Source organism: Pundamilia nyererei, unplaced genomic scaffold (genome assembly GCF_000239375.1).
Source record: "Pundamilia nyererei isolate P.nyererei 1_Seehausen unplaced genomic scaffold, PunNye1.0 scaffold00053, whole genome shotgun sequence".
NCBI lineage: Eukaryota > Metazoa > Chordata > Actinopteri > Cichliformes > Cichlidae > Pundamilia > Pundamilia nyererei.
Genome location: NW_005187454.1, coordinates 161,295 through 189,080, shown reverse-complemented (window position 1 = coordinate 189,080; position 27,786 = coordinate 161,295). Strand labels below are relative to the sequence as shown.

Sequence of the window (27,786 nt, the reverse complement as noted above, 5' to 3'; positions counted from 1 at the left end):
TTTTACATGCTGTAGTGCCATTTGTGGGAGCATTTCAAGTTGCTAAATAACTGTTATACCCCATATTTTAATAATATGTATGCATTAAGTCCATAGTAATTAAATAAATTGCAAAAAAGTGCAATAAACTACAAAAACAATTGAAAATCGCTTTTGTTTTGTTTACATATATTTCTACTTGGAGAAATTTAAGAGGCTTATCCCTCAAAACTTTAAATACAATAAAGTTGCAAAAAATAGTTTCCCACCACAGGAAATTTATTTTGAGTGTCTTCATAGTTTTATTTTGGAGATACAGCATTTTTTATATACTGCAGGAAAAACAAAAAACAATCCTATGATGCAAATTTGCAAAGAAAACAGCAGGTGCATCATTTCACTGTGGGAAGTGTTACGAACAGCTGATAGGAACAGCAAAGCGTGTTTCTGGAATATTATGTTTTTGTTCCTGCAAGCGCTTTTTATGCAATTTTTGCAAAGCTATATGTGGAACGAAACCGTGACCGAGGACAAGCTGATGGCATCAGATGTAAGTACAACTCCTCCGGTTTCATATGCAAAACAAATTATTGCGCTAGCTTACACGGTTCAGGTTCTACAGGGATTTAAAAATAGTTACACAAAACGGAGCGTGCTGCTCTGACCGGCTTTAAAGGGTTAACAATGACTTTAAAAAAATAATATAAAATAGTGTGCAACACCACTGAAGTTTTTTTTTTTAAACTCTCTTTTCAACCAACGGCAGTCACTCTCCAAATAACTTCTGCTTAGCTTTCCGAGCTTCCCTCGGGTCCTCTTAATCAGCGGTCTCCAACCTTTTTTGCGCCACGGACCGGTTTATGCCCGACAATATTTTCACGGACCGGCCTTTAAGGTGTCGCGGATAAATTAGGGAGGGGCTAATAATCGGCTCAGTCATTTTTAATGATCGTTGAAAGCCCAGATCGTAATCGTGATTAAAATTCGATTAATTGAGCAGCCCTACCTGAAACTAAAAAAAACTTTTGTTTTTGAACAAATCCCATCAAGTCTTCCAAGAAATATCAACTACATATACAGACAGCATTATCACTCCCAGCAAAGGCTATTCCATTCACAGTGGTATAAAAACAGAGGTGAACTACAAGTTTATAACCAAATATAACTTCTAACCAATCAAAATCAAGTAGCAAGGTTACACAAATACCTGCAGAACACATAATCATTACATGCCATTTCACTTCACAGGTTTCTCTGAGCCCTGCTGTCAGGTTTCTGATAAATCAGCAGTGAAAATCTTTACTTAATCATTTGTCTGATCCAAACCTGACGTACAGGCCTGAGAAGGTGTTTGAGCACCACTTCCCTAGAATGTAATGTGGGATGGGCAGAGGTGAGTCTAGGACGTCCATGCTTTCAACATTAGTCACTAGCTCTTTACTATGTGAGGCCAGCAGCATTTTCATGTCAAGTGAGCAAGCTGCATTCCAATACAGTCTTCAGTGCATGAGGCACCGCATACTACGCTCTCTGTTTCCACAGAGCTGAGTGAAAACAGTCATTTGTAATAAAATGGTGCAGAAAATGAGCAGCAGCCTGACTCACCCTGCTCTGCAGGTCCTGCTCTCTGTGGGCGCTGCGACTCCTCATCCTGGAAGGGCTTCCATCCACGGCACTACCTGCAGGAACCGATCGTCGTGACACACTCCGAGACCGCAATCTGTTCAACTCCTGAGCAGCATAGAGGACCCAAAGTGAACACCGCGATCCAACTGCATCACCTCATAACAGTAAAAAGCTGCTCATTGTCATGCTGGAAGCTGGACAGAATAAAGTGAACTTCAGTCCACTCACGTTTAAACACTGCTTAGGTGTCAGTTTGTTACTTTCTTGTGAAGTGTGACTGTAATTTGGCCACGTTTTTGTAACGTTGGTGTATCTATTACACCAATGCAGCAATGCAACGCCACTTGCTCAAACAGAAGCACAATTCCTCAAGGTAACAGGAGTGTGGCTAACTGGAACTAACAACAAATTGATTTTTGTTTCTAAAACCAAAACATGTTATGGTTTATAATGTAATAATTAGCATGCATGGCCATGTCTACATCATTATGATCTAGACATGGCCTGAGGAATCAGCTTTTTTGCTTTAACCCATTCTTGTGAACACAGTATCTCAGGAGCACCTAAAATATGGGACTCAAGAAATGCAAGTGATAATAATTCAGTGGTGAAAGGTTAAATGTTGCCCCCACAGTCACAAATACCTTTTGTCACAAACACCTAATGCGTTTAACTTTAATTACTTCAAAGTCTTCACTACATGTATTATACGAGTCTGAACAGACACAGATGCACTGCAATCTAACTGGATGCAAGAGGCATCTTACTACATTATAGTTGTAAATACTTTATATCAAATCTAAGTACTCCTTAGATATCTTGCAGACATGAGGATAATACTAAGGAATCATGAAAGAGAAGCAGCAGTGCTGAATCAATATTCCTTTTTTCACTTGAATTTCATTTGCATTTTTCTTGATGGCGACACAGCCTGTTGTAGTTATTAAGAAGCAAGAATTAGACTAATTTAGCCACTACGTCACTTAGCTCGACTACAATATGGCAACTCAGCTGGAGCCTCTTTTCTCCAACCAATTTAATCAGGGAATGATGGCACACAAATTAATGCACGCTAAAAATAAAACAATATTAAAAAGAATTTTGCGTATGCTTTTGCTTTCGGAACTTGGTGAGCTTTTAAAATGACAGGGTGAAGAATATATGATACCACCTACATCATGAGAAGCTATATTTATGTTTTAGATGGTTTGTACGTCTACAAGAACAGATTGTTCTGTAAGATATCACAAAATGACCTGTATTTTCACAAGACTGCATGTCTCTGTGTGATAATCTGACTCCATCTGCACTGACAAACTAAGAACATGACAACCTGATTTCTACAATAATCACTAAATAAAGTGTGGTAGAAAGGGGGGCGGGTAGTTCATTGGCACCTCTGGAACTGATCAATTGATTTATGTCACTCACCTTGGACCCCTGTGATCTCCTCTGGCCCTGTGCTTCTCCCCTGATCTTCTGTGGCTGTAGCTCTCTGGGCAACCAGATCTGCTCTGCAGGAGTGATGGTGGGGAGTCCACCTGGGGAGTTCACACTTTTAACCTCTGAACCAGGAAAAGGGCCCAAAGGGGGTGGCTCATCCAGGAAAGCAGACCAAGGCCTTTGTTGAGTTGGGATGCGTTCCCCATGATCGAGAAGGAGCTGTTCTGGACTGTGTTTGTTGGCGTGTTTTCTAGATTCAGCCTTAGGCTGGTCCACAGACATCTCAACTGACCGCAGCTCCCAGGGGTCCTGAGGAGGCGTCGTCCATACTGGGTTTGAGAAACCTACTGAAGTCTGTGATGGTATCTTCCAGCTAACGTCACTTTCAGATGTAGGCTGTAATTTACCCCCAAAGTCAGCATTTAGTCCCTGCATTCCCAATGAAGGAAACAAGTCATTATTAGAGGAGAGCTGAGCTTGAGATGTAAAGGAGTCTATGTCAAGAATGTTAGGCTTGTAAGGCTCCTTCCAGCGGGTTGCAGCATCGCTGCGCTGAGAAGTAGACTTAGACACTGGTTCATTTCTGAGCACAGAGTCCAGATCAAGAATTTTGGGTTTCAGACGTGATGGCTCCAAGTTTAGCCTCTCTTGCTCCTCTTTTTTCTGCTTCTCTTTTAGTCGCTGTCTCTCTGCTTCTTGTTGCTTGGCTATGACTCGCATCCGTTCTGCTTCCTCCCTTTCCATCTTTTCCCTCAGTCTGTGTTTCTCAAACTCCGCAATTTGTTGTCTTTCCCTCGCTGCCTGCTTTTGTTTTTCAAATTCCAGGAGCTGTAATCTTTCCAGCTCTTTGAGTCTCTCTACATCCTCCTTCCTCTTCCTTTCCTTCTCCAGTTCCTGTTGTCTCAGCTTCTGGTTTTCTAATTTCTGTCGCTCAATGTCTAGTTGCCTCAGTTTTTCAAGCTCCTGAAGTTGTTGTCTCTCCCTCTCTGCCTGTTTTTGTTTTTCAAATTCCAGGAGCTGTAATCTTTCCAGCTCTTTAAGTCTCTCTACATCCTCCTTCCTTTCCTTCTCCAGTTCCTGTTGTCTCAGCTTCTGGTTTTCTAATTTCTGTCGCTCAATGTCTAGTTGCCTCAGTTTTTCGAGCTCCTGAAGTTGTTGTCTCTCCCTCTCTGCCTGTTTTTGCTTTTCAAACTCGAAGAGCTGTAATCTTTCCAGCTCTTTAAGTCTCTCTACATCCTCCTTCCTCTTCCTTTCCTTCTCCAGTTCCTGTTGCTCATTGTCTAGCTGTCTCTGTATCTCCCTTTCTAAATCTTGTTGTCGCCGTTTCTCCAGCTCCCTCTGTATCTCTTTCTGACGCTCCTTCTCCATCTCCTTTTCTCTTTCCCGCTCTTTTTCAAGCTCTTTTATTCTTAACATTTCTTGCTCTAATGCGATCTGTCTCATCTTGTCTGCCTCTTCTTTTTCCTTTTTTTCTTTTAGCTGCTGCATTTCCTTTTCTCTCTGCTTCTGTCTTTGAAGCTCTACGAGCTGCAGTTTTAGCCGCTCTTCCTCCTTTTGTTTTTGCTGTTCCTTTTCACGCTGTCTCTCCTTTTGTCTCTCTAGTTCTTGCCTTTTTTCTTTCTCAAGTTTCCTTTGCTTCTCTCTTTCAAGTCTCTGTTTCTCCTCTAATTCTTGTGCTTTCTCAATCGCAATCTGTTTCTGCCTTTCCAGGGCACGTTTCTCCTCAAATTCTTGTTTCTCCTTTTCAAATGACTTACGTCTTTGCCTTTCAAATTCTCTTTGCATCTCCCACTCTTTCATTCGTGTAAATTCTAAATGTGCTTGTTTCTCCATTTCCAGCTGTGTCTGTTTTTCACCTTCAATTTCTTTTATCTTAGTCCTGTGCCTTTCTTTCTCCTTCCTTTGCTCCCTTTTCTTTTCAGCTTCTAGCCTTTCCTCTTTACTCTGTCCATCTGAGGCTAAACTGCTCTCCCTGGGTGACTTGTGGCTTCTTATCATCAAATCTTTAACTTGCTCTTGCGATGGAGTTGTTTTTCCAAAAGGATCATCGTTTAAAGACGGGCTCCCCCTTACTGGAAGACTCTTCCCTTGAGGGCCACTAAGGAGAGAAATCCCTAAGAAGTCATCAAAGGGGCTAGTCATGTCCCCAGTGTTTGTCCCTGCACCCCCAAGAGAAACTGGCTCCTGTATTTGTCCGGTTAAAGCAAAGTAGGTTGCCTTGGGTTTTGCCATTTCGTCTGCCTGCAGCATCTTCAAGCGTTTAGGTGCTGCAGACACTTCTTCCTGTTCTGCCACTCTTTGTCTCTCCTTGTCTTTATCTAAAGCCACTTGTCCTTCCCTTTGTGATTCCTTTAGCATCCCTGTCTCCATATCTACGTCTTGGTCGAGACCTGTAGTGGTCCACTTCTGTAAGGCTCCTATCCTCAGATATCGTGGCTGTGTTTGAGGCATCAAAGGTGCCAAAGGTGGCTGTTCTTGTGCAGGACTGGTCCATTCTGGAAGAGGCCTGCTCCCTTCTGAGCGTCTGGAACGGAGGGTCATGGCTTTATCCTCCCACTGAGCTGATGGGACGCTCACACTCACTGCCCGACTCTTTTCGACAGCCTGCACTGTGTCAAAGGCATGTAATATGGGTTGAAAACATGATGGCGATAAAGGCTGGCTGTAGTTAGCGGTGACTGAAGCCCCGTTATATTCAGTAACTGTTCTATCGAATGGAGACGTGCTGCTGAGCAAATCCTTGGCCGTGTCAACAGATGAGCCATCATCCATCAACACCACGCTGTGCCTCTCCACGACATTATCAAACAAGGATGCTCGCACCGTTTGGACTCCACTGCCTGCACCAATTTCCTTGGAAACAGCAACAAACGTCTGTCCTGCTGCAGGCCCTTCAGGCGTGGAGACCTTTTTGAGCTGCTCTTGGGAATCTTTTAAATCCAAAAATGTCTTCTGGTCACTGGGAGTGATAGCTGATTCTTCAGCCTGGGAAAATTAAGAGATATACTGAGAATTCTTAAGTTCATGCTCACAACTTACTGCCTAGTTATGGAACTGATAAGCTATTACAGAATTTCTTTCAGCTGGAATCTTCTGAAGGAAATAAAAGCTTTTTTAAAAAGTTGTGAATTTAGGTACCATTTACTGCTATAAAACCATAAGCCAGAATAAATGGGACTTGGCAATGGAACATTCAACAGTACAGCACACAGAGGAGTTCAAGAGAACAATTGGCAGGGCACAAACAGCATCCTCTTCTACGTAGGGCTCATTGGGTGTGGTGCAGAGGTGGTAATCAAAGTCTCTCAGCATTGACCTTTCCTATTTGATCTCTTCTTTGTGTGTTTCATAACTGGCAGTCACTGGGGATGTTTAATGTATCAGCAGTATTAGGTTTCACAGCTTTGCATGTCTATGGCAGCAATTCATTTTACTGTAATGTCCTATTTCTTTGAAAGAAATTTCCTCATGAATGCAGAGGCGCTTTGGTCCACTGGAAATGCAAGTGCTTTTCAACAGGTAAATAAAGATGAATTTCCCAGTTGTGTATACAGTTATAGAGTACCTATAGCTCTAAAGCCTGAGTTGAATTTGTGTCTCCCTACTTCACTTCTAGTTTAAACTGCGTCAGAGGCTTCACCTCTATTTGCACACTGCTCATTCTCCTGTGCTTCTTTTGTATTTTCCGTCTTTATGTTATATTGCATGGGTTTCAATCAAACAGGAAATGGTAACAAACACACTAAAATCAAACTCTGCTGAGCAACACCATATGAAAAACTTTCCAAGCACCACACGGTGACACAGTTTCTCATTGTTACCCTCATTTGCCTGTTAAACACAGACCGAGCCCAACAGAAACCAGTTCCTACAAAGCTCACGCCCTCTCTTACCCTCTTCTGAGGATCTTTGCTGATGTAATGACGATCCTCTGCCTCAGTGAGGGAAACAGGGTCAGGTGACCTCTCGGCTGAAAACCTATTGAACATACATCACACAAGACAAAAGCCATGCATGACAGTGGAACACAGAACAAAAAGCAAAGCACATGGACAGTATGAGCAGCTCTTACCTTTTGGTTAGGTCAAGGGGCAAGGGACGGGGCTTCAGTGATGGTTTAAGGACAGGGCTCTGAGTCGGTGTTGTATCCTCTGTCAGCTGCTTGATGAGCTGTTTAACACCAACTGCTGGTTCACCTTCAGGGGTTGGCTGCAATGGAGAACGAAGATCTGAACCATGGCCGGTGGCAGCTACCCCAGGAGAAGACGGCAAATCGAGCAAAAGACTTATTCGCGACTTGACGCTAACCCTGCGCTTGTCTTCATCGGTCTCTTTTGCAGCCATTTCTTCTTTGTTTTTGTTGCTTTGGTCTGAGAGGATAGGATTACAGACATCATCAGTACTTTGTGGTGTGGTACTCGTAAAGGTTTTATCTTCCTCTTTGCTTTGTGGTAGTACTTTTCCCTCTGGAGTGTTGTCTACTGTATTTCCTTCAGGAAATTTCCGGTGCAGTGAAAGACCAATAGACCCAAATTTGGAAGTGAGATCAGCTGAAAGGGGTCGTCTCCCAGCCGAGCGAGGAGCAGGAACCGGGGTCTCCGTCTTCGTTGTACTGCCGGGGAAAATGGCTGATACAGGTCTGGGCTTGGAGTCTCTAGGATGTGGTCGCAGAGGCACAGATGTTTCAGGCTGAGCCTTTTCTTTTCCTTCATTTTCTTCCCCTGCATCAAGAAGAAAGCCCATGGACTTTGCTCTAGTAAGGGAGGTTCCAACTTTACCTTGTGCATTGTGGCCTTTTTCGTCTTCTTTTTTAGTGGTTCCAGACCACTCTGCTGCTGGTAGTTTTTTAAAGCTCTTTGAGTAGGCCAAGCTTGATGTTGAGGGTTTCTGCCTCTGTGCTGGCACAGGAGGAGGGGTGGGTCTGCTAGGGCCTCCAGTGTCATGTGGAGGAGCTGGTTTAAATGGCTGGGCTACTAGCTTTGTTGTCTGTCCAGTGTTCAACTTAGTGGGTGATCGAAAGGAGGTAGAGGCAGGACGGTTGGGGTTGGTTAAAAGTGGTCTGGGTTTGCTGCTGGAAACCGGCTGCTGTGGTTTTGGATTGCTTGGAAGCTCTGGTTTGTATCCAGCAAGGCGAGTGGACTCAGGTCTGGGTTTAGTTTGAGGCTTTGGGGCAAGTATGGGCTTAATTGTAGGATTTTTCTCCACAGAAAAAGGTTTGGGAGTAAGTCGCGGCTTGGCGCTTGGGGCAGGCTTGTTTGGTTCAGCTGCGATGAGCTGCGGCTGATTGGCAGACGGGATGTCAATGAGGCTCTTATTGCTGGAGTCTGTCAGGGGAGTCAGGTGATGTCGTCCTCCTGCCACTGTCCTTCCTACCTCCGTAGTCTGAACCTCCACCTGAGCAGCCATCCTGTTGAACAACACCTTTTGTTAAGCATAAAGATAAAATACCCCATCAGAGAGAAAATAACAACTAATATTACTTACTGAGATCCTCAACAAAAAAGTACCTGCACAAAATCTAAAAATGTAAGGATTTAAACAATCCCCCAATCTAGCCGTTACTATAAACTTGGGAGTGCCTGATATTCCATCACAAGTTTATTGTTCAAAAGTCTTGAGCCATCTTTATTTAAAATTTTCTATGAAAACAATTGAAGTCATTTATTGAAATGTAAAAAACAACAACAACAACAACAAAAAAAAACACAGGCAGAAATCTCTCAAGCTTTCTTGTAATTTCTTATAAATCTTCAGAAACAGTTCTCCAGGTTTCTTGAAGGACATTCAAAGCTCGTCTTTGGATTTTGGCTGCATTTTGTTCTGTTCTCTATCGAGAGGATTTGACACTGCTTCAATAATGTTGAAGTCTGGGCTCTGGGGAGGCCAATGCATGACTGATAGAAAAACCCAAAGTAGAACACTATCCATGTAAGGTGCAAGCGCAGAAGCGGTGTGTTTGGGATCACTATCATGCTGAAAATCAGGTTTGTTGTCAAGTTGTCTGACATGTGAAGACACAAAACTGGTTCATATGAGTTACAGGCAGCTTTTGTTACTCTTAAATGATTCATAGGTCAGTGCTGATGCAAAAAAAAATAAAAATTGAGGAAATCATTCTTTGGAAAATACAAAGCACTAGACTGAAAATTAGTGAAAAAGGAGCCAAAGTCCAAAGAAGAACTTTGAAATACCTTCAACAAAAACTACTGCTTTAAAAAAAATAAAGTCTAACTCATTGCAAGAAAAATCTAAAGAACTGATGAGTGGCTCAAGACTTTTGCACAGTAATGTATATTATTTTGCCAAAGGTTATTGATTGTTAGGTTAAAGCAGGACATATTTAGTGCTAAAAAAAGAGCGGACACCAATAAAAGGTGAGTGTTTGTCTTGTACATTTACACGACACAGGTCATTTAATAATGGCTTAGCACACAGCAGCACAGGTGGGACTAATAACATCAACTGTGATTATGATGCATTGAACATTCACGTTTCCATGAGCCCAAAAGCAATGTTACTGTGCCTGTGCTTTTTCTGCAGTGACATATGAAGATGCCTGATGTGAAAAAAGCAGCAGCCGTGTCAGAGAAAAGTTACAACATATTTCCAATGGCTATTTAAATGTATTTTATTGTATTTTAAGACACATTAAACATTAGTTTATCTACTTAATGTTTTGATTTAAATGTTTTAATGTTACTTGTACTTAAAACCTGTAACCTGCACAATTGTTGCCTTTGTTTGACCTGTTGGTCGACTCTAACAACTGACATTAACATTATCTCCTTGGCTGTCGTTATCAGTGCAATCAAACTAGCTTGTAAAATGTGTGTGACTAAGTTGAGATACTGGTGTAGTGGTGATCAGGACTGCATACTTTTCATGTGGCAACTGACACAAGGAGGAACCGGACAACTGTACAATGTCATTGTTTTTTGCTTCAGGTTTTAACACATGCACATCATTCTTAGGCAGTAAATGGGAGATTCCAGTACAAACTCACACCAGACCACCATCCATCAAACATTCAGCTCCACCCCTAATGAACTTCTGCATGTCTATTTTGAAATGCTTATTCAGTCAAAAGGAGGTTTAGTGATAAATATGAGATGACTAAAGATCGACTTACTAATCTCTGACACAATATGCTGGTAAACAGCTTTATCTGTTGTTATAAAGCAATAATGAAGATAGAAAAGAGCACAAAGGCCCTTTAAGAAACTCCTTCTCCACATCTGATAATGCTTTCCACGTGTTGTGCTGAGTTACTCTGCTATGCAGAAACTGAATTTTCTTTTTATATAAATAATGGCACGCTTGATTAAAATCCTGAATATAATATCCTACCTGACCAGATGTCAACCGTCTGCTGTAGAGCTCGAGCTTCTCTTGTAACCGAGTCGTGATGTCATATCACACGGGAGGAAGGAGTCGAAGGAGCCTAAGAGATACACACTTTGCGTCATCAAAGCAGACAGGCTGTTCACTAGTTAAGACTGTCGTGCTGAAGGCTACGGTAGAGAAATCACAGCAGGGATACAACAGGGCGGTCCAAATGCGTTGCTGTGGTGTTCTCACGCCTTCAAAAAGCAGCAAATAGATGATATGTTTTCACTGACACAGACTTCAGTAAACACAGGCACACCCATATATATTTAGTGCACAACAAAGGTCATTAACTCTGCTCTCGTATATGCTTGTTATTTCCTGTTCTTACATTTGCATTATGTCCTCGATCAGTACAAGCACGCCATCGCCAATGCAGTCCTCACACTACTGCATCTAAATGCCTTCAATCAGCAAATGTTGGAAGTATAAACATTGCTGTTTGGTGTCCTTTTCTGTGCCAGTCACGTCTTTACATGATCGCCCCTGTCGTTGTGCGTCTTATCAAGCACATCAGCTGATAAGCTCCAAATACTCAGTGGGCAAGTCCATGATTCATAAAAGAAAAAGAAAAAAATATATACAAACATAAAAACTGGACAGACAAGGAAGCAGAGCCACGAAGGCTTGCGCTTGACTAACAGAGACTGTTGAAAATGCTGAAAACGTGAACTTTAGATAGTGGCAGGAAACACCTTCGCTGAGATGGAATGCCAAACATCCACTGTGATGGTGGGACGAGCAGCACAGCGGAGATTAAGGAGCCGTCTGCCTTATATAGGCTTAGACACACCACCGAGTATCCTACGCCGACTCATTACTTCAAGCCTCACATAACAATTGAAAAGAGCATTTCTTCAAGCCGGAGATGTTAAATAGTCAACTTTGAAGAGATCCTGCGAATGTTAGAGACATATTTCAGAGTATACGTGCAGGACAGTAGGGCACAGGGCATGGAGGCATTTTGTTTTGTTTTAGCCCTGACTCACTTACTGTCTTTAACTTTTTAAAGACAATGAGTCAATAACCCGGCTAAGCCAGTTATGCAGAGGAAATTTCCTTATGCAGACAACAGAACAACTAAAAGAAGATGAGCATTACCGCAATTTAGTTCTCACCTATGGTAAAGTCACATAAAATATACATCACAATCCACAGGCTTTCACTGGACTTTAACAGTGAAATATGCGATACTGTTCTCTAAGAAAACTTTAGACTGAGTTTAGCCTGGCTGTAATATTTTGCTGTATTATTATGGACATAATGTAGTAGGCTCAGGTTTTTAGGTGATCTTGACATTTAAAAGCAACTTACAACAGTGAAGCAGTTTTATATCACAGTAAACCATAACCCAGATTTAATGTGGACCTACTGGATGCTACAGAAAACCAAGCATCCCAACCACTTACACACACACACAATGATACAACTAAATCTAAACAACAATGCTAATAAATGAGCTTTCTAAGTTTTGTAGTTTTCCATCTCAGCAACAAGTGTTAATGCTTCCTCATGTCGTGTCTGCTCACCTAAATTACCTCGACAGTGCCCGGTCCAGTTTACCGACAGATAAGAGTTGGCTTGCTCCCAACAGCAGGGAGGCACATTTAACGTACAGAAGGAGAACGGGGAAAAAACAGAAGTGTGCAGACGCATTGAACGAGCGTGTTGCATTCAGCTGTTTGGGAATTCCCACAGACTTCAAACAAGAGGGAAGACAAACGCATAAGCAGCTCGCTGGCTTGCAACCGTAAGCTAACAACTCAAGAAGCTGGACTCACAAAATGGAAACACTGTCTGAACCTGTCTTTCGCTGCCTGTTTGATCCCAACTGCAGACAACTTACCAAACCATAAAGTCAGCTTTCCCTCCACGCTTGTCGAAACAACTTCTAACACAGTGTATCCCGCCAACTTAAGGGAAAAATTACGAGTCGTGACAGTTGGTTAGCAGAGCAGCTAACTTAGCTGGTTTACTTAGCTAGCCAACTGGCTGGCTGGCTATCCCGTCTCAGGTTGCAGTATTGTTGACAGGGATAGACTAGACAGGCAACTAGCCGCCTGAGTACTTTCCGCACAATCCAGCTCCACATAGCACTTCCGGCTATTGCTTTCAAAATAAAGTGCAACTAAAACATAAAATAGGATTTTGCTTCATAAACTTGTGTCGTTCCAGTAAGAGACAATGACAGTTTGTGCATACAGTATACAAACACTAAGGAATCATTTTGCTATATAGCACAACTCATCAGGTGTAACGCATACATACATACACACATACACACATACACACACATATATATGCATTACTTAAACTTCCGGGATGAATGTGGATAACTTAACTGGATACGAACCTGAGTATAGGATGTGCTCGGGCAAATATTATTCCATCCCAACTTTATGGCATTAATTACCCGTTCCCATGTTTAAAAGCACAAACCATCAGTTTGTTTGTTTGTTTTAAAAAGCTGACTGGTTATTTTCTGTTTGAATGGCGACACCTGTTTGAATAAAGAAATCTGCATAATTCATGAACTTCAGATGCATTATGCATTTATTTGATCTCAGACTATTCTTAACCAAGCTTTGACTGCAGTCAGTATACAAAAACAGTGTCTGAAATAACTTAAATTTTATTACACAGATCAGGTGGACTAAGACTGCCCTCTTGTGGAGAAAAAAGGTGCTGCGTTAATAAGATCGTGTGAACTGACCTAATTTGATAGTCACCTTCAGAGTTTCACTTTGCCAGACAGGGGTAAAGAAGTGTAGCAAACAACCAGTTCTTTGATTGTGCATCTTTTTATTATTATTTGCAACAGACTAGTTATGCTTACCAGTCTATAAACTTGGACAAAATTAAAGGTGAATTAAAGAACCCTCGGGAAAAAAAAAAAAGAAAAAATCAAATCCACTTGTTCTCATTTCACCAGCACTCATTAAGCCAGTAATTCTCTAACTTCACACATTTCCAACACTGAAATAAAAGTTGGGGAAATAATGTTAAAAGTGAGTAAACATCCTACAACAGAAGATGAAATTAAGAAGAAACTGAATGACAAGAAAAGTGCTATTCACGTTTATCCAGGCAGAATATATCAAGAGTCCTGTTGAACCTACAGAACTAATATCTTTTACACAATACTGTGTTTTCACTTCCTGACATTAGAACTTAATGTGTAGGCATAATGTTGGCATTACCAAATACTAGAGCTTTGACTCTGGCAATCCAACAAATCTATACATATGAAGAGCTAGCCCAAGACTGACCTGTGATAAACACTGAAAGATTTACTCACTTGCTGCCTTCTGTATTTAAGTTCCAGACTGATAATGTGTAGGTGCCGAGTATCCTGGAAAGTTTTAAAGGTGTAACGTACCTGCAGCTGGCTGACTGCTATTCTAGTATGAAGCACCCTCAAATTACCCTGTCTATATTAGTAATGGGTCTAATGGCTTGCACATGCATACATCTTGGGTACACGTTGCACTCTTAGCACCGCATGTGTGAACACACATACTCAGGCAGCCAACTTGTGATTGGATCACCAAAAACACATGTTAATGCCATGAACAAGGACAAAGACGCAACACTATGGGGCAGTTTCCTACAATAGACCCCATGATGCACTCAAGTACATGGAACTTACATAAGCCTGAAGCATGTGTAATACTTAGAATGTTAACTTAAATTGACTCATAAGGCTTTCATTGTGACACGAGCATGATGGTGCAAAGCTTTGGCCTTGTTGTACAACAGAAATGCAAGTTAAACCGATGGAAAGTCAAACAGCTCGAACAGGTGATGAAGCCAGTGGAACAATGTTTGAAGCAGCATGAACTCAAATCCTTTTCCATAGCTTATAGTTCCAGAAAGATCTGCGTGAAACTGAAAACACAAGCAGTGGGGGAGAAACAATATGATTAAATGAACTTCAGTGTTGTCTACTTTGTGTGAACCATGGATGTGCTGAACAGAAGCTTCTGCTTTTTCTTCTTCTTTTTTCCTCCTTTTTCATCTGAAAGAGAAAAAGTCCCAGACGGGAGTGAGCGTGTGATCGTCTCTGAACAAACAATGAGTCTAGTCAGAAATATCAGGCTTCAGCTAAGTAGATGTGAGGGATCAGAGGTTCCTGACCTGGTTCAACCACAGGTTGTTGAGAAGAAACTGGACCACTGTCCAACTGCATAAGTGCCTTCCCTAAAGCCTGACTGAAGGAGTTCTGAAAGTTGGGCACTGGGACACGGTCTGAGCCGTCGCTCTCGCCATCGCTGTCCGCTGCTGGGGGAGCGAGCAGCTTATCTGCATGGTACAAGGCACAACATTGAGTTCAGGAAACCTCTGGGTGTTGCAGTTCCAAAAACTGGTTTTACCAGAAATGCACAATAACACAAAAAGCTTTGCTTATTTTCACCCACTCGGTACGTGCAATTTGTAACAACTGATATAACCACAAAGACAGGAAGCACAAACAGAAATGATGAGGCTGGGGTTTTATTCTGAGCCAAGGTTCAATATATCAGATTTTACTCCTATGACAAGTTGCGTTTAAATAAAAGTAGCAAAAACTGTGTGACTCTATTATTCCACCTTGTAAGCGGATGTAGGCAGACAAACCCTTTGATGACAACATGGGTACATTATCTGGCTCTTTGCTCAAGTATTATCAGTTTATAAAGCAGACTAAAACTGCACCCCATAAATACAAGCTTACTGCTGTAGCTACTATCACGAGCCAACCAGGCACCTCTAATCAATTTCATTTTAACAGGAGTTGGCATTTTAACTGTGAGATTTCACATTATTCACATTTACAGCTTAACTGTAACAAACAAGGCACCATAACATCTACACTCCTGCATTACCTTTCTTTGGAGTGATCCTGGGCCCAGCATCAGCTCTTGCTTTCCCATCTCTTAGCATCTACACAGGAAACAGTCTTATTAAAGCACTGCTGAGCTATGCCAACCACTTAAGTCACATAGAATACTGTTCCCACACACACCTGTGCAAAGGACATGCAGTGGGACTCATCCTCCACACTACCCACGACAGGTGACGGCGTATTCAGACTTGGGAATTTCATTCCATCTGAATTGACAGACGTTTAAAAAAAAGAAAAAGAAAAAAAATTTATGTGCGTCATGGCGTTTATCACCAAAAGCCACACAGGCAGCTGACAGGAGGAAACTCTTATCAAAAAATGGCAGATGGAAGGGGTGATCTTACCAGAGGAAGGGCTGCTGCTGAGGGGCGAAGGAGGCGCAAAGGTGAAGTCAGGCTGGATCGGGGGGCTGCTGTTGTGAGGTGGAGAGCCGAATGCTGGGAAATGCTGAAGGTTCTCCAGTCCAATATGCACCTCAGGATCTGGGGAATGAAAATGCAAGTACTATGGACCTCAATTTCAAAATATGAGGTATATAAAAGGTGTAATTTTCAGGTATACTTACATTTACCCTGCTTCTTGTTCTCCTCAATCTCAATTCGCTTCTCTCTGCGTTTCTCATCTCTCGCCTTCTTCTGCCTCAGGCGTTTTCTTTTCTCCAAGTCATCTAAAGGTTTAAAGGATGATTTATTTCATCTGAGAAACCTTTACAGTAAAACCCTTAAAAAAAAAAATGTTTTAAGTGTTCTAACCTGCAAACATGTCCAGAGTTTCCTGGGACAGGACTGGTGGTTGCAGTGCTAGCTCACAGATGCTGAACTCGCACGTGAGTGGCAGATGAGCCAGATAGCGATGCCGGCGGCGGATCTCCTGCAAGAAGGAAAGGGGGATAAATAAACTAAATGTGTTGACTTAAATTAAAACTACATTAAACAACAGAACGTCAGTCTTTTGTTTGCTGACCTCTGTGACTGTCTGCCCCACTATCTCCACCACTGTGGCGGTGATGGATTCAGGACTGGCCTCCAAGCTGCCGTATTCACGTAGCAGGCAGCGCACGTTCACGGGATGCAGGAACATCTGCTGGCAGTCGTCAGCTTGATGGAGAAAAATGGAAAGCAGGAAAAAAATGGGGATGAGGAAATTTTACATATTACGGCAGGAATTTTATCCTGGGTAGATGGGTGGAGCAGAGGATCACCAACCTTGGTAGAAATAGTAATAAGGTCCAGGCACCACACTGGCTGAGGGCCGGCCTGACTCTGCCTGGATGGCCGGGCTCTCCTCTTCAAGCTGGAGCTCTGAGGTGGAATCCCCTGTAGCTGCAGGAGGCTCCTCCAGCACACTCTCTAGAATCGCTTCGGGAAAGCCTGGCAGCTCTGCATCAGCATCTTCCGGAAACTCTGCCACCTCGTCATCAAATGCTGAGGCGTACTGCAGCACGGGCTAAAGATTAAACAAGACAGAGGCGATAAAAAACCATAACCAGGAGCACGCAAATAGGATACATTTGATCCCATCACCAGAGATACAACAATGTGAAAAAGGGTAAAGAAGGTTTAGACTCACCTTGGCACTGCTGATGTTAGTCACCCCTTCTTCCACAGGAGAAGAAGGTTCTTTCATAGTCAGAGAGGACAAGTCGAGGCTGTCTGCATTCTCCTTCTGCTGCTCCAGAAGCTTCTCCTCTTGCTCCTAATCACAAACACATACAGATAAAGACATCATCAGTTAACTGCTTATTTGGCTTCCTTAGACAAAACAAACAAACAAAACACCCAAGAGAAAACGGATTTAGCGGCATAGCAAAAAAACTTTTATTCATACAAATTAAATGCGCTTATTTCATTTTATTTTGTCTATTGCATTATTTATGTCTATGTTGTTATGTCTTCGTTGCCAAAGATGTGCACGTAGCTTTACCTGTAAAAGACAAAGGGCGCTCTGGATGAAGCACCCTTCAGCGTCCTCTTCCTGGCTAAGCTGAGCCTGAAGAATTCCCTTCTCCTCTGCCACCAGGTTCAGGACCTGTGCCGGGGAGGTCAGCAGCAGCTTGGAATATGGACTCAAACATGCATCTATGAAATAAATGTGAACAGAGTTTAAAAATACCTTTAAACTTATATGAAGTCTTATATGAATTTAAAGTGAAAAATGATCTTGTCCATAAACCTGGCACAGACTTGCCTCCAAAACGAACAGGCTCCTCCACCTTCACCCACTGAGAGCTAGGCAGGGCCACCAGAGCCCCCTTCTCTCTTCGCATCAAGCGCATGGTGATCTTGTCACCAGCCACATACTGTCTGGTCTCCATAGCAACCACACTGCAACAACACAAGCAAGTGGTTAAAAACCAAACAAACCGAAAAACCCTGCGCAAACTAAATGAACCTGTTTTAATATCTCCATGTAGCAGGAGAACTTGTGAGGGCACAGGGCTCACAGGTGCAAGACGGGGACAGGCGGCTGTTTGTAAGCAAGCAGCAAAGAACTCATTTGTATATACTAAGAATTATGATGTCTAAATGAGCCATGGGGGGGGGGGAGTAACTCCTCTTCTCCTTTAGACAGATAGCAATGTTTTGCTTCCTTCTGTTTTACCTCTTCAGGTCAGCTGTGTGCACTGCCTCATAGCAGATGGGGCACTTGGACCAGCTCTTGTCACTAAGAGACAGGTAGTGCAGCATGCACGGCCAGCAGAAGATGTGTCCACACCGGGTGATGCGGGCTGCCACAGGAGGGTACAGGCAGATGGGGCACGATGGCACCTCGTGGCTATAGATGCGCTGCAGAATGAGCAGAAATGGCTTGTCAAGACACGTGCTTTCATTTGATTAAATATTGGTAGTTAAGTAAACACTTCCCCGTCAAAACGCGGAGGTTAACTCACCACTTGTTGCACACAGTCCCAGTTGACCAGGGTGTCTGGATCAGTGAAGTGAGCCTTGTAATCCTGGTCATCAGTCACCACAAACTGACAACTGCAACACACACAAAGGTGAGATGAATCCCAAACATCGAGTCTCTGCATTCAGAATCATTTTCGTTTGGGAGGCCGCTTACTTGGCCTGCAGAAAAAGCTCCTTGTTGAAGGGCTTGTGCTTGTGGCCCCATTTGTTTCGACGGCCCCAACAGGAGTGGCCTCCGTCTCCGACGCCACCGTTACCTCCACGGGGTTCAAAAGTGAAGTTCAGCAGGTGGTTCAGGCTTATTTTTTTCGGTCCTGCCAACTGAGCCGGGCTGAACTCGGCCCGGCGTGTCTCTGCTACCTGGTGACACGAGGATTGATCGCAATTGACCAAATGAATGTCAACAAGGAACTGCTGAAGTTTTCTCACCACTAAATGAGGTCAGTACAACATCAGCCTTTGGAAACACGCACCTCCTCACGTCGTCCTCCACCTGTAACTCCATACTGTCGTCCTCCACCTCTCTGAGGGGGTCTCTTGTCAAAATTCTTGCTTTTCTGTGAATTGGTGCGGCGAGGGCCGGGGAAACTGTCTGCTTTAGGAAAGGAGGGCTCACGCTTGCGGCTGTAACGCTTGGAGCCTCCATTATTTTTACCTTCTGAAATCCAAATAAAAAAAAAATGTAAAAAAAAAAGCCTTAGGGGGGAAACATTTATAAACATCACAATTCAAGCTGATTTGTAATGTGAAAGACCCGATGTCTAAAAACAGTAGATTAAGTCTGTAGGTAAAAACTAAGCCTTTTCCACATTTCCACCCCATATAAAGAAAGTGCAAATACAGTTTCTTACAGAGCTCAATGGTGTTTGTTTAGGGCACATCTTAATTCGTGTGTTTTGGATTTTAAGTGCATTTTTTTCAGGATTTAGAAAACAAAATACCAGTTTTCATGCATCTGAAAACAATATTTTTGTGAAAACTATACAACTAAATATTTATTTACGTACATTAGCAGCTTTTGATTGGTAGCGGAAATGTGTCATCATGTCATAAAAAAAATAAGTAAAACAATGCTGGATAGAAATATCGGGTACTTTTGTGACAGCTGGTGGGTCAAATGTTTTGACAGCTACGTCAGGTCCTTAGCCATACAAGGTAAACAACCTCTGCAGTACGGCTAGGCCCCAACAGGCCACAGGGCAATGGGTGTTTAGCTACAAGAGCACACAATGTGTTTGGCAACCTCATGTGATATTTATGCCGTTTCCTGATATGTGTTCACCTGTTTTGGGTTTAGATTCGCTCGGTGCCGGGCCTGTGGAGCTGGAACGGGGCGGAACCTTGGTGCTGCTGCTGCTGTTGGGGTTTTTCTCCATGTTTGTCTCCGTGCAGTGAACGGTGTTGAGGCCGAGCTCCGGGCAGAGAGCCGCCGAGCTCTCTAGCATAAAACGGAAAAACGGAGAAGGAAAGCGGGCTGCAGTGAGTGCGGGTCAGGCGACGAAGGCCCTGATTCATTTCTGTCAAACGCGGAGACCCCATCACGGCGACATCTTGACCATAAAACAAACCCGAGAAAAAATAAGAGACACGGTTTCGGCGTCTCAAGTTATCGGAGCAGTTGGAAGTGAGGACGAAAAATCGTCACGCGGGGCCAAGACCCCCCGAATTTAGGATTTTTTTTCTCGCTAAGGGAAACAATATGCCCTTAACAAGGCGATAAATGTTTTCCAAAAGCTGGAAAACCTAAAAATTCCGAGATTTTAGCCAAAAAAAATATATCCTTCAAAACGAGCTTGCACTAATGGCGACGGGTCGCCAGACAGGAACCTGAGAGACCCGGATGTTTCTTGTACTGCCTGCCGATTTGTTTAGTAGTGATGTGTCGGTCGCGAACGAAACGGCTCTTAGAGCCGCCTCTTTGAAGTGAACGACAAGACCCGACTCCTTATTGGGAGCCATGGGGGTTTTTTTTTCTTTCTCTCAGCCTCTCTCTTGCCCTTTTTTCCGCTTCACTCCGCACGCGAGGCTTGTGCTTTGCGCTGGGAAGAGGCGGTAGTTGCACTCGCAGTAGCACAGGAACAGAGCCAGAGAGAAAGAGAGCCAGGGACAACAACGTCACATTAGAAAGGTATAATAATCATCCACAACTATTTTCATTTGCAGATGATAAAGGATTCAGAAAGTTTATTCATGCAGGCCCATATGACAGAGAATGTGCATCTTCTTTTTGTTTTCATATTTTAATTTATATTTAATTGTGTTGTGGTTTGCAGTGTTTTGTGTTGTTTCACTTTAAATTTGTTTAAAAGGAAAAAGCTGAAAATTTAAATAGTTAAAAGTTTAAAATGTGAATAGTTTGGTTTTGTATTATATGATTTATTTATTTATTCATTACATTTTATGTGGAGTGAATAAATAAAATTATATTTACGGTGGCCCCTAGAGACAAAGCACGTAAAAACTCCGAAGCACGTACAAACTCCAAAACACGTACAAACCCCGAAGCACGTACAAAACACAACAGAAGTGCTCCAGGATGCTAGGCGCAGTGTTGAGCTTTTGTTACCTAGTGGCTACACAAGCCAGGAAGTACCAGCGACTGGATTCGGTGTGTGGTAGTAACAGGTAAATGAACTTTTTTTTAAAAATTATTTGAATATATATGAGTGCTTGTGTATAAATACACAAACAATACACATATGCTTTCAATTGTGTAATTTAAGTGATCTAGGTAGCTCTGTTTTGGAAGTTCAGTTAACGCTAGAAATGTGTTTTGGAGTTTGTACTTGCTTTGGAGTTTGTACGTGCTTTGTCTCTAGGGGCCACCATATATATTTATATATAAACATATATAAATAAAACCACAGGGTTTTTTTTACATTAGGAATTCATTTTGTGCACAATTTTATATTGTTGTTAATAATAAATTAATTAAAGCAACAAAACAACCTGAAGATCCGGTTGGGAGCCAAAAGAGCCGGCTCTTTTTAGTGAGTTGAGCCAAAAGAGCTGGTTCTCAAAAAAAAGAGGGGGAAATCCCATCACTATTGTTTAGTAAAGAGGCCCCTGCGAGGGATCATGGGAGACGTAGTAATAACGTCCATGTCAGATTAGGATTAGTTTATTGGATTTGGGGTGATAAAATAAGTTTAGTATACTTTTGTTTTCTTCATACTTCGTGTTTTTTAAATAGTTTGTTTGTTTTGGGTTCTTTTTTTTTTAATGGAGTCAGCTGGAGTTGCTGAGCCAGATGGCGTAAATAATTGGTGTTACCTTTATACTGGGCCTTGGTGCAGACCCTCAATTTAACTAGGGCCTCAAACTAGTCATAGCCTTTGTTTCTGCCCCTCTCCAAAAAAGTTAAATTTTAAAATGAAGACACATTAACCAAGTAAAATAAACCCGAACCCAAAAACATTACCCAAATGCCTGTCTGAAAAGTTTAGTTTAAGTGTTTAATGCCACAAAGTTTTGGCATTAAGATTTTCAATGTACAAAACCCTTCTAGTTTTCAGATGGGTACATGGGATCACAGGAAGACCGTGTCTACAAATCTAAGTATGCAGCTTGGATACTGCACAGGGGTAAAAGTGGGGGCCTCACCTCATAAGACCATAAATGTAGAAACTAAGATTTAGGAAACAATAAGTTAATTTTATAAGTCATGGTCAGTTTTGGAGTTGGATATTTAGCCCAGGCTTGTTCACTGGTTAATGACTTACCAGTTACAAGGCATTAGCCTAACAGCATGCTCCGTCCACAGTTTGCATTCAGCCCCAGCCCTCGCTCTTCAAAACACTAAGATGACCTTTGCGCTGCTGAAATTGCAGCTACTAGAACACAGAACACACACCAAGAATACCTGTTCAGTCTAGTCTTCGTGTTTTCTTCATCAGGCAATGGAAACTTTTATTTTTAAATAGATCCAGTTTTAAGCTTCAGAGCTCTAACTTGCAGCCGTCACCTTCGAAATAAACAGCAGGGCAGAGAGTGTACTCAGGATCAAAATAATGAACTCAAATTAAAATGTTTAACCTCCTAAGACCTGAACTCTTCCACGACATGCATTTTTAATTTCTCTTTTATATTTGGGCTCATTGGGACCTGAGGAATGTAAAAACAACGAATTACCAGATTTTTTTTTTTACCTAATTTTTGTTTCTAAGAAAAATGAGAGCCACATACGAGGATATTCGTTTAAAATTTCGATAGAACAGTAGCAATATAATGTCCTCGTAAGTGGATATCAGGCCCTTGTAGAGCAAAATTGAGTATTTTGGTCTAAATAACCCAAAATGTGATGTCCACATATGTGGACGCCAGGTCCTAGGAGGTTAATCTACCTCTCTGTGCACTAAATTTCAAACCTAACAATTTTCTGCAGCATTAAGCTCATTGTTTTTGCAAGTCTTGTATTTTACATGTTCTTTTACATTTTATCACTATTTTTCCCCATCATCATCATCATCTGACCACATCTCTTTTTAGAATAGGCGGCGCTCACAGGGATCATTTTGTGCACCGTCACGACACATTGAATGCACCTTTTTGTTTAAGTTTGCAGAGCCCGAGGCAGAAAACGAACCTTAACCTAGACAGCTGATAGCCATCATTGTGATACCCGATCTCTTCCACTGCGGTTTTTAGTTTTGTTAACCCAGCTAATGCAAAGCATTGTGTAGAACTTTTGTAGTATATCTTTCCGGACGTCACTAACCAGTGGGTGATGTCATGATTTACATACAGCCTGCTGTATGTATCTGTATCCATAATTTTGTATACGTACTACAGAACATCTTTCTATATAATGAATGGTATATTCTTAATGAAATTATGAAAGTGCGTATTTGATTGCCTATATGACCCAGATGGTCTATGTGAGCATGTGAAGTACATGGAACAGCATCACAAACACTGTATCTTCAAACCGTGGCTTTAATTTACAAATATGACAAAAAAGGAACCAATACAAATTAAATACACAAAATTAAATGTCTGACTCTTCAGAAGGAGAGCATAGTACTGTGTCGCACTGTGTAAATGCAGTTTTATTTAACTATCTAACTTATGATTATGTGATCAAACACATGACTTTGCTGATGAAAGACAGACAGTCCATCAGACCACTCTGCAACCCAAAGTTATCCATGTAAACCGTCCCTCCAGTGCAGAGAATTGTCTAAAGAAGGAGGTGGAGGGGTTAAAAGTAACAAAAGCACTGAGAACCTGCTGCAAGGTATTCTTGCAGTTGTGAATCTATTTCTTCAAATGCTTCATACAGACTTCTCTTTCAGTCACAACAAAAAACAAGCACAACCAGGCATCCTACTTGAACCTGAGCACAGGCCCCAGCATGTGGTCAAGTCACTCCTCTTCTTCCTCTTCCTCCTCACTCTCTGAATCCTCTTCAAATGCTTCCTTGCTTTCTGTTAGGGAACAGCTTAGAATTGCTTTGCGAACCTGCTGTTTTTCTTCTGCAAATGAAAAGCGGAGAACTCCGTCAAATTGCATTTTTCTTTGTTCACTTTGTGTTTGTTGTCCCAACATCAAATGTTTGTTGTCTTCAGTGAACTACAAGATCTACAACTGAAGAGCTTGATCACATCCTATATGATTTAAGATGAAAGTTAAAATGTAGAACATTACAACTTTATGAGGATAATATTAGTGTAGTGTTAAGAAACACACTGACCAAAACTGCAAAATTTAGTGTTCAAATCAATTCTTTACCTTCGCTTTTACATTTAGGCAGCATTCGATGGAGCTGCTGGGTGTTGTATCGGATCAGAAACTTCTGACATGTTCTAATTGTCCCTGAAACAAACAAAAAACTCACCTTAAATTATATGTAGTTAAAATGTATGGTTCTGTGCAAAAGTCTTGAGCAACCCCTAATTTCTTTCTATTTTCCTTCCAAGGAGCCAGACCTCCTTATAATTGTTTAAAATTGTCGTGAGCAATAATTTTCCAGGCTTTCTGAAGGTCTTTCAAAGTTTTTTGTTGTTGGCTTTTCTTGGTTGCTTTTTCACTTATTGTGAATTCAGTCTTTCTACCGGACCATTATCAGAGCAATGCTTATTTGTTTCTTAACCCCGACTGATGATTCATTCAAGTATTAAAAAAAAAAAGCACTTGTGGTGGGGCGTTGTCTGCGGGGCCGTGTGGACGCACCTACATGGTATCCGTAATCATGCCCGCCGAGTTTAAAACATGGGGAACTGGGGTTTGTTGTGAGTTTTTGTGGTGTGATGCATGTATGGCTGACAGCCGAGAGCTGCAGCTGGAATGAATAAAATGGCTCAAAACTGATCTCTGGACCCGCCGTGTCTCATTCACACCACAGCACTTAACTCAAGGTATTCACCAGTGGCGTACACATAAATGTTAACTTAGCAAAGAACCAGTTTTAAACTGTACATAATTTGCTTCCACTTCTTCTGTTTAATCTATGAAAAAATACCAACGATAACACAATGTGACGGGTGGGAAATAGTATTTTTTTCCACTAAGAGGACGATTCCCAAAGAGTTGTAAGATGGAAACTAGGTATATCTCAGCATGGTCTGCAGTCCATTGTTAAAAAAAAAACTGCGAGAACTGGGTGACAAAAAAAGGAAGTGGCACACCTAAAAGACTATCTACAGCAGATTAACTATCTGCTGTATATGAAGTCATGTCCTTAAGAAATAGTAAAAAAAAAATCCAGCAAAGACCTCACACAGAATCTGAAAGATGCATCTGAACCTTCAGCTGATGCACCTACTGTTCACTGCCTCATTAGAAATGATTTAAGTGGAAGAGTGGCTGTCAAGAAGCAGTTCTTAATGAAGGGAAACAACCAGAAGTCTGTCAACTTACACACGAACTGAAAGTCAGTGGCAACAGGTCTTATGGAGTGATGAAGCAAACGTAGATTTTTTCCCCCCCCAAACTGTCTTCAATAAGTACAGAGGAGGTTAGGAGAGGGGTACAACAGTGAGTGTCTACAGCCATCTGTAAAACATGATGGAGTCTCTATCTTGGTTTGTGGTGTGAGGGATCTTCTGAACACAGGAGATTAAGCATTAGATTTTGATAAACCATGCAATACCATCTGGAAAGTGTCTTCCTCGTGATCAACGATCTCAAACACATTGCCGGTGCAGTAAAAGCATACCTGGATTAAAACAAAACCCCCCCAAAAAAAACAAGTCATGGACTGACCTCCAGTCAACATCATTGAAGCAGTGTGGGATCACCTTGACAAAGAAAGGAAAAATAGGCAGCCAACAACCAAAGAACAGCTTTGGATGTGCATGAAGAAGCCTGGAGAACTATTCCTGAAGACTACTTAATGAAATGACAGATAGTTCAGACTGTGTTGAACAATAAAGGTGGTCAAACCCTGTATTGATTTTCAAACTCATTTGAATTGTACAAACTCTGTTTTTGCCCTATATGCAGTATTTAAATTTATGATTGCACACTTTTCAATAAATCAGTGTAACTATTTCAGATTTTTTGAAGAAACAATGAGTGGCTCAACACCTTTGCACAGTACTGTATGTATTTTTCATTCTGGAATATTAGTTTACAGTTTTTTCTTACCTCCTACATGCAAACAGTTTAGAAAGCAGGGAATTTTTTGCCCACGAGTTTCAATACTGGTAATGAAAGGCAATGCAGACCACAGGAGTTTGTAACAGCTTTTGGGAAAACGTAGAAATACTATTCCAGTGTGAGCGTTCAGATATTTAACTAAAAGGGGGGAAAAGACAAAAAAATTAAAAGTCAAACGACATTCCAGCAACATTAGCACGATGTCAAGAAGAATGTCGTCACCCCAGAAGCCAAAGGGCTGGGACTATTATTATTTCGTTTAATTTTGCTTGACCAGCTTCCACAGGCAAACATTACGAACAGCTAAATACATTTTAAAATTAACTTTAGTGCTGATGCTTATTTGAACAACTTTCACTGGTATTTTCAAGTGTTGACGCTTGATTCTTGGAAAGTATCTAAAACTTCTTACCACAAAATCTAATGCTACACATAGCGGCCCCATAGTCCCCATGTGTGCGGGCTACCGCTGCCTTCACTGCCACCATAATTGCTCGGTCGTCGAGCAGCAACAGCTGGCTCCTGTCCGACACGTTGACTTCGCATAGTAAATACCTGCGGTAGAATATGTAGCGTCAGAAGCTAGGAGCACACACGCTAGAGGAAACAGTATACGAATAGCACGTTTTACCTCGACTTCAGCCGCACCATCGCTGCTTTACTCTACTTCCGTCGGAACTTCCGTCAACAAAACTCGGACAAGCGCACTAGCGCCACACGCTGGAAAGATGTAATGTATATTCGACACTTACATGGGCCCAACAACACATCCGAACAAAAAAAATTAAAGGGTAATATATTTCAAAAGCGGAAGAACTGGTAGATAGGTGGTTTTCAGAAAAGATAAAACGGTCGTCAAATCAGATCACTCCTGTGTGTTAAAAGCTAAACAACGCAAGCAGCTCATAAGGAAACGGAAAGGCCCGGAAATTAAACCATTGACACCCCTGGGGTAACTATGGCAACCTCCATCGATCTTAGCCAATCACAACCTCGCGTTACCATCTCCCTAACACGTTTCACGCCATCTTGAGATTACCTCCTAGTTTGTTAAATCGCTCCCAAATTCATAGGCTCCGCTCCTCATTTCATTGTTGCCGCGCTGTCCGAGATGAACGGTTCCCGAAACAAACCTTTACAAACAGTCAGCAAGGGCCCGAAGGACGCAGACACCGGCACGGAGAGCAACCACAGGGACAGAAAGAGTGGCGGAGGAATGCTGAAGAAGCTGAAGTCGAGGCGCAGCCAAACGGAGAAGTGGCCTGTGGTCACAGAGGGTGAACTCCGGGCTCTAGGAAGAGATATCACCCCGGACCATGTCCTCGGGCTCCGGGCTGTTACGGAAGGTAATGTTATGGCAACTTAAAGTTGCGCATTGCTGAAAGCGGCGAAATTTGATCGCCTAACTAGCTACGCACTATGCTAATTGTGGCTAACGTTAAGAAAAGAAGTTTGAGAGCAGTCGACCAAAGGGTACGTTTTCTAAATGTGTTCATACTACATGCGTTACTTTGGTGATTCTGCGAGCACGGGTTCATTGGGGGTTTTGCAAGGGTGCAAGTAGGACTTTGAAGCCCCAAAGCGAGCATTGTTTAGGGCACCCCACGCTGGCTTGGGGAGGTCAAACAGCTAAAAGCCTATTATTATCTTAACAACTTGTTTTAGTAAGGGTTTTTGGCAGATACATGTACTGTTGTGTTTCTTCTCATTTCTTCCCAATTGGAGGTGTAGTGACTAAACTTTTAGGTTTAGAATCTTCTACTCACCCACGTTTATTAAGTAAGTTATTATAAAGCACACAGTTTCGGTTCTGACAGTTTAGGAACCTGGAGACCTGGTGCCAGGAGAATAACCTTCTCCTAAACATCAGCAAGACTAAGGAGCTGATCGTGGACTTCACTACAAAGCAGGCGAGGAATTACAAACCCCTCATCATCAGTGGCACGCCAGTGGAGAGAG

At 42.1% G+C, this 27,786-nt stretch overlaps 4 protein-coding genes across 4 annotated transcripts in view; 1 reads left to right on the top strand and 3 right to left on the bottom strand.

Annotated features, from left to right (window-relative positions):
* The window catches only part of LOC102211872 (protein piccolo), a 28,608-nt gene extending 16,113 nt beyond the window's left edge, over positions 1 to 12,495 (bottom strand). Inside the window, exons 1-6 of the mRNA XM_005733550.1 lie at positions 12,281 to 12,495; positions 10,396 to 10,489; positions 7,121 to 8,455; positions 6,942 to 7,026; positions 3,037 to 6,033; positions 1,585 to 1,710 (exon numbers count right to left, since the gene is read on the bottom strand). Coding sequence (XP_005733607.1) covers positions 1,585 to 1,710; positions 3,037 to 6,033; positions 6,942 to 7,026; positions 7,121 to 8,454 — 4,542 coding nt within the window. The 5' untranslated portion in view covers position 8,455; positions 10,396 to 10,489; positions 12,281 to 12,495. The remainder of the gene's footprint in view (positions 1 to 1,584; positions 1,711 to 3,036; positions 6,034 to 6,941; positions 7,027 to 7,120; positions 8,456 to 10,395; positions 10,490 to 12,280) is intronic.
* A 724-nt stretch (positions 12,496 to 13,219) lies between these two features.
* rnf10 (ring finger protein 10) lies at positions 13,220 to 20,098 on the bottom strand. The gene is made up of 17 exons (XM_005733548.2): positions 19,511 to 20,098; positions 18,702 to 18,886; positions 18,383 to 18,588; positions 18,210 to 18,300; positions 17,921 to 18,105; positions 17,507 to 17,643; positions 17,243 to 17,397; positions 16,889 to 17,014; positions 16,525 to 16,765; positions 16,283 to 16,416; positions 16,072 to 16,189; positions 15,885 to 15,986; positions 15,664 to 15,801; positions 15,440 to 15,525; positions 15,300 to 15,357; positions 14,572 to 14,736; positions 13,220 to 14,452 (listed from the first exon to the last, which is right to left on the bottom strand). The coding sequence occupies exons 1-17, from the start codon at positions 19,671 to 19,673 to the stop codon at positions 14,379 to 14,381; spliced, it is 2,364 nt and encodes a 787-aa protein (XP_005733605.1). The 5' UTR covers positions 19,674 to 20,098; the 3' UTR covers positions 13,220 to 14,378.
* Positions 20,099 to 23,142: 3,044 nt separating this feature from the next.
* On the bottom strand, positions 23,143 to 26,928 carry pop5 (POP5 homolog, ribonuclease P/MRP subunit). The gene is made up of 6 exons (XM_005733547.2): positions 26,867 to 26,928; positions 26,459 to 26,547; positions 26,240 to 26,382; positions 25,816 to 25,965; positions 23,959 to 24,042; positions 23,143 to 23,702 (listed from the first exon to the last, which is right to left on the bottom strand). The coding sequence occupies exons 2-6, from the start codon at positions 26,476 to 26,478 to the stop codon at positions 23,593 to 23,595; spliced, it is 507 nt and encodes a 168-aa protein (XP_005733604.1). The 5' UTR covers positions 26,479 to 26,547; positions 26,867 to 26,928; the 3' UTR covers positions 23,143 to 23,592.
* unc119b (unc-119 lipid binding chaperone B) overlaps positions 26,927 to 27,786 on the top strand; it is a 6,622-nt gene continuing 5,762 nt past the window's right edge. The window contains exon 1 of the mRNA XM_005733656.2: positions 26,927 to 27,173. Coding sequence (XP_005733713.1) covers positions 26,939 to 27,173 — 235 coding nt within the window. The 5' untranslated portion in view covers positions 26,927 to 26,938. The remainder of the gene's footprint in view (positions 27,174 to 27,786) is intronic.